General features: G+C 25.0%; 1 protein-coding gene and 1 pseudogene across 1 annotated transcript; both read right to left on the reverse strand.

The window, feature by feature from the left end:
* Window positions 1-393: 393 nt before the first annotated feature.
* Window positions 394-2509, reverse strand: LOC112602807. Its single transcript, XM_025351129.1, has 4 exons — window positions 1993-2509; window positions 1797-1843; window positions 1312-1410; window positions 394-648 (listed from the first exon to the last, which is right to left on the reverse strand). The coding sequence occupies exons 1-4, from the start codon at window positions 2117-2119 to the stop codon at window positions 394-396; spliced, it is 528 nt and encodes a 175-aa protein (XP_025206914.1). The 5' UTR covers window positions 2120-2509.
* Window positions 2510-2973: 464 nt separating this feature from the next.
* LOC112602806 lies at window positions 2974-3426 on the reverse strand (annotated as a pseudogene).
* Window positions 3427-5112: the final 1686 nt, after the last annotated feature.

Raw genomic sequence — 5112 nt, forward strand, 5'->3', positions numbered from 1 at the left:
TTTTTCTTGAGCACTTTTGGTTATTTTATCAATATGTTCATTTAATGTCACATCATATTTTTTTAAAAGAAGTAGAATTTCTAAAAAGTTACCATGGTCAAGTGTTGGATCGTTTAAAAAAATAAGATGATTCATATTGAGCAGCTCGATAACTTAAACCTCTCTTCCCAATTAGTTTTACTACCTCAATAACCCTTTCTAGTATTTTTCTATTATTTTTAGCTTCTTCTTTTAATTTATGTTTTTGTTCAGGAAATAGTAAATAGTCTATACTTTTATTATTTGCATGGTGTAGATAAGCATCTGTACATATTGTATGATTTTTTGCTATTTTCATGTTCATCAATTCTTTGATAAACATGTGTCCAAAGTTTCAATCCTTGGGTAAACACGTTATCTTCTGAAGAAAAAACATAAACACACACTACAAAATAAACTTTGGGAAAATATATCATACGAAAGCCAACCACGTTGAGTTTTATTTTTCCGGTAAAAGGCTTTAGTTGATTTAAAAGGAATATCCAAAAATGGTTGTTGTGGATGATATTCAAAAAATTGACCAAGATAATTTTTGTTGGGCTTTTTAAAATAGCTAATTTGTGATTTTTCATAGATATCAACATTAATATCTTTAACAACAATGACATCCTAGAGAAAAAAAAATATAGTTTATAAGGGTGACAAATTGTCAATTATTTTTCATTGCTACTTGAAAATGTATTAAAATTTTTTAATTTCCAGTACAAATTCTTAGAAAAAAAAATATTGAAAAAAACATATTAGCATATAGTAACAAAATTATTTTTGTAAAATGTAAAACCTACAAGCTAAAATATAATTTTTAATGTTGTAGTGTAAAAATATTGTTCATTATTCATACTTGCATTAGTAGAAAGTATATTTGTTTTAGATATCTATGTTAATAAAGAATATTATGAATATATAATATAAATGTAATGAATATTTAATTTATCAAATAAATTATGTCTAAATTTTTTTTTTTTTTTTATACTCCTTTAATAATATTAGTAGGTATATACAAATGTATAAATTGTTAGGTAGCATCAATAACCAATTATTTAAGAAGTTACTAAAAAAATTTGATGTATAAAATAAATTTAATGTAAAAACTAGATAAATTTTTAAGAGTAGTTTTTTTTATTCACGATCTAAGAAGATTTTTAAACTATTTTTATTAGAAATATTGCCCAAATAATCAACATTATCATTCTAAAATTGGTCACATTTTAAACATTTAATTAATGAAAGTAAAAAAAAAAAAACAAATATCAATTCAATTTTTATTCTTACTTGATTTTGTACTAGTTGGTTATCTTCAAAATCCATTAAATTAGAGCTTGTACTACTAGTACTAGCACCAAAATTCACTTCATCATTACTCACATTACTCTAAAAAAATTATTTTGTAAATCTGTATTTAATACAGTATAATAAAGAATATAAAACAACTATTTTAAAAATTAAAACTAATTTATTTACTGAATACATTTTGTGTAAACTAAACTTACCTAATAGTTTTGTTCAAAATTAAATAAGTACTTTACAAACAATTAACAAATAATATATTGGTAAATGGTAACAGTAATTTAATCATAACATAATAATATTTAACACCTTATGTAAAAATATAAAATATTTTAACACTTATATTGTAGTATTTGTAGTTACTATTATAACTAGATTAAACTCATTATTCCTTAAATTATATTCATATTGAATATCTATTATTTTTAAAGAATACAAGGTAAAAATAATTATTATAGGTAGGTACTTACATTTTGAATGCTTATTTGTGGTTGATTACAGAGATTTTTTTTCATAACTAAAATAATATATTATTCGAATTATTGATCATACACAAACGCTCATAAATCAAATAACAATGATTCCCTTTATATTTTATTTTCACCATAATTTAAAACAAAAAAATTTACAATTTTGTGAGGTACATTTGAAATTAAATTTACTTACCAGAGTCACTATGTGTATTTGATGAAAAGCATTGGTTTATTTTCAAACAGCTCTCACTTGACTTTATTAAGAGTTTTTTTTTTTTTTCTCTCATTTTCTCGGCACCACCCTTTCTTTTGCTTTCCATTTCTAATAACCAATACTCAAACTCAACATACAGGCAGATATTGAAAATCACCAAAGAAATATACAACAAGAAAAAACACTGAACATACGAAACTGTATAGTGTATCTACCAAGTTAACAGCCAATTTAAGAATTTAACGCATTAATAATAAAATATATTATCATATTATACAACATTATGATAATAATTAGTACATGGTTATAAACTTAAAACTTATAACAGTGCTTTATTATTATTAATCGATTGGCATAATATTGGCGTCGTATATGAAGTTATAATTATAAATAATAATTGTTGTTGATGCCGGGAAGGGGGAGGTGAAGTATCAGCCGAACCAAAACCTAAAATCTATTTTTAAACACCAAATGTAAACAATTTTTCATGCACGGGCGTTAGATATTAAAATATAAATAAAATATTTATAATTTATATTTATACTTATTTACTATTTTATTATAACTTATAAGTAATAGCTAATAACTAATAATTATATAATAATAACAAATTATTTTTTGAGCAGCGGCACACCGGTAAACTTCCCGGTATCCCGCTGGCCCAGTCCGCCCCTGTCAAAACCGCACACTTACCGTTCATAACCGCACAATTTACATCGTTCAATACCGCACACATTTATTCTATTGTTAAAAAGGGAAATTTGGAAGGTCGATAGTTCAAAACCGCACACACTTGATTGACAGTTAAAAATTAAACATATTTTATTGTTATTAATTAAAAAAATGATTTTGTTGTTATTAAAAAAATAATTTAGTATTAATTAAAAATCATAATATAAAATAATTCAATATATAATCAAATTGAAATAAACTTACATCCTAATGTTTTTAAATAATCAATCAAGCTAATCTCGTTGTTAATGAAATGATCATATACATTTAAAATAGATTTTTCTCTTTCCCTGCATACTTTGCGTGTACGGTTCACGTTGCCATTTCGTATGAGTCGAAATTTGGTTTCAGTAATTATCTGTTGTTGTTTTAACACATTTATCTGAAAGAAAAAAATAAACAAAAATAAATTAATAATTACTCAAAATTATTATTTTAAATTCATATTCTTACCGAATGAAATATAGTAGGATGTGGAACATGAAATTCATGCCTAAGTTGTCTATGGTAACTTTCTGCACCGTTAGTCGTTCTTGTACTTTTATCAAGCTCTTCTGCCCACAATATTGGTGAAAAATGATTGGTCTCAATATAATTATCCAATATGTAATCAGCAAAATTGTAATATTGTTTTTCTTCTGGACAAGTAGCCATTATCTCAATAAACGCCTCAGAAATCATATGTGATGGTAAATAAGGCAAACCAAAAAATTTTTTTAACCATAGTCCAGATTGTGAATTTTTATCGTCGTAGTTTTTTTTTATTATTAGAATGGAACTGATTTTTCTGTACCATGCTTGACCAAGATGGAAACGACAGGCTTTAATAATTAAAGGAAATACTTCTTTAGCAGCAATGTGAGCACCGAGTTCAAAATCTAATAGTAAGAGAGAAGGCTGGAATACACTATTGGCATAATATAACCATTTGAGAATCTTTAAATTTACAATAAAATCAGTTTAATTAATTTCAATGTTTTTTTCATGATTTCTTTAGATAGGTACAAAATATTATTTATTTTTTTTATCAATAAAAGCATAATATAAAGTTTTGTGTATATACTATATAATACAATTTGGGTTTAGCTGAAACAGTTAAACTTACTTAATAATAACTTATATCACTGATCAGTTTGTTATTTTTATTATAATCTTTAGTGCTGCCAAAAATCCATAAACGAGTCAAAGATATTGGAACTATTTCTAAACACCAATTTCAAAGGCGTATGAGAAATAAAATTCAATTACACAACAATAGTTTAACAACTGCCACAAATGTTGAAACTCAGTCATTATCCCAGGTATGTTTATATATTATATAATTAAAAAAATAGGTTTGTTCGAATTTTTACTTAATTGTTTAAGCTCAATTCAATTTTACTATTAAAATCCCCTAATAAACAACTTCATTCAACCATGTGATTCTAATACAACACCAAATTTTACAAATGAATTTCATACCTTATATTGTAAGTATTACTTAAATTGTTATATACGTATTAAAAATATTAAATTATAACTTATAGGTACCTAAATATTTTTTTTTAGGAATATTCTGCAGAGCCCCAACCCATTGATGACATATTGTATGTAACTAATGATAACCAGGATATAGAACAAGATTTAGTTCAACAAATTCGAAAGTGGGCTGTGCAGTTCAATGTATCACATGGATGTGCCAATGAGATGTTAAATATTCTTAGGAACATAGGTCAAAAAGTTCCCAAGGATATCCGTACAATTCTACGTGAATATAAAGCTATTAGATATATTACAGAAATTCAAAATGGTTCATACCTAAATCTAGGTATTTGTAATATTATACAACCTCATCTTTTAAAACAAATACATAATATAACTAATAATATACCTATAAAATTAAGTTTTAGTATTGATAGTCTTCCTTTAGCAAAAAATTCTAAAACACAGTTTTGGCCAATTCTTATGTCATTCATAAATTTACCAATTTTTAAAAAGAAAATTTTTCCAGTTTGAATTTTTCACAGTTTTAACGGTAAACCCGGTAATATAAATGAATATTAAGAACCATTTATAAATTAACTAAATCACATTTTAACTCATGGTATTCAAATAAACAATAAAAAGATTAATTTTTAAGTAGCTCACATTGTTGCTGATGCACCAGCTAAAGCGTTTTTATTAAATGTTAAAAACCATAATGGTTATTTTGTTTGTACTTCTTGTGAAGTTGAAGGAGGTTATTTGGATAGAGTTTGCTTTTTAGATGTATCTGCACTGTTAAGAACAGATAATTCTTTTAGATTAAAATTAAATGCTGAATACCATAAAGATGGATTTTGCCCATTAAAAAATCTACCTATTGATATAACAAAGTGTGTAGTGTTG

The sequence above is a fragment of the Melanaphis sacchari genome, unplaced genomic scaffold (genome assembly GCF_002803265.2).
Source record: "Melanaphis sacchari strain LSU unplaced genomic scaffold, SCAv2.0 Contig909_pilon_pilon, whole genome shotgun sequence".
Lineage (NCBI taxonomy): Eukaryota > Metazoa > Arthropoda > Insecta > Hemiptera > Aphididae > Melanaphis > Melanaphis sacchari.

Excerpts from the sequence above, each read along its gene's own strand:
- LOC112602807 (XM_025351129.1), bottom strand. The coding sequence starts at position 2,119 with ATGGAAAGCAAAAGAAAGGGTGGTGCCGAGAAAATGAGAGAAAAAAAA. Across the intron at positions 1,844-1,992 it reads AAATACACATAGTGACTCTG|TTATGAAAAAAAATCTCTGT; the intron begins GTAAGTAAATTT and ends ATATTATTTTAG. Across the intron at positions 1,411-1,796 it reads CACAAATAAGCATTCAAAAT|AGTAATGTGAGTAATGATGA; the intron begins GTAAGTACCTAC and ends TAATTTTTTTAG.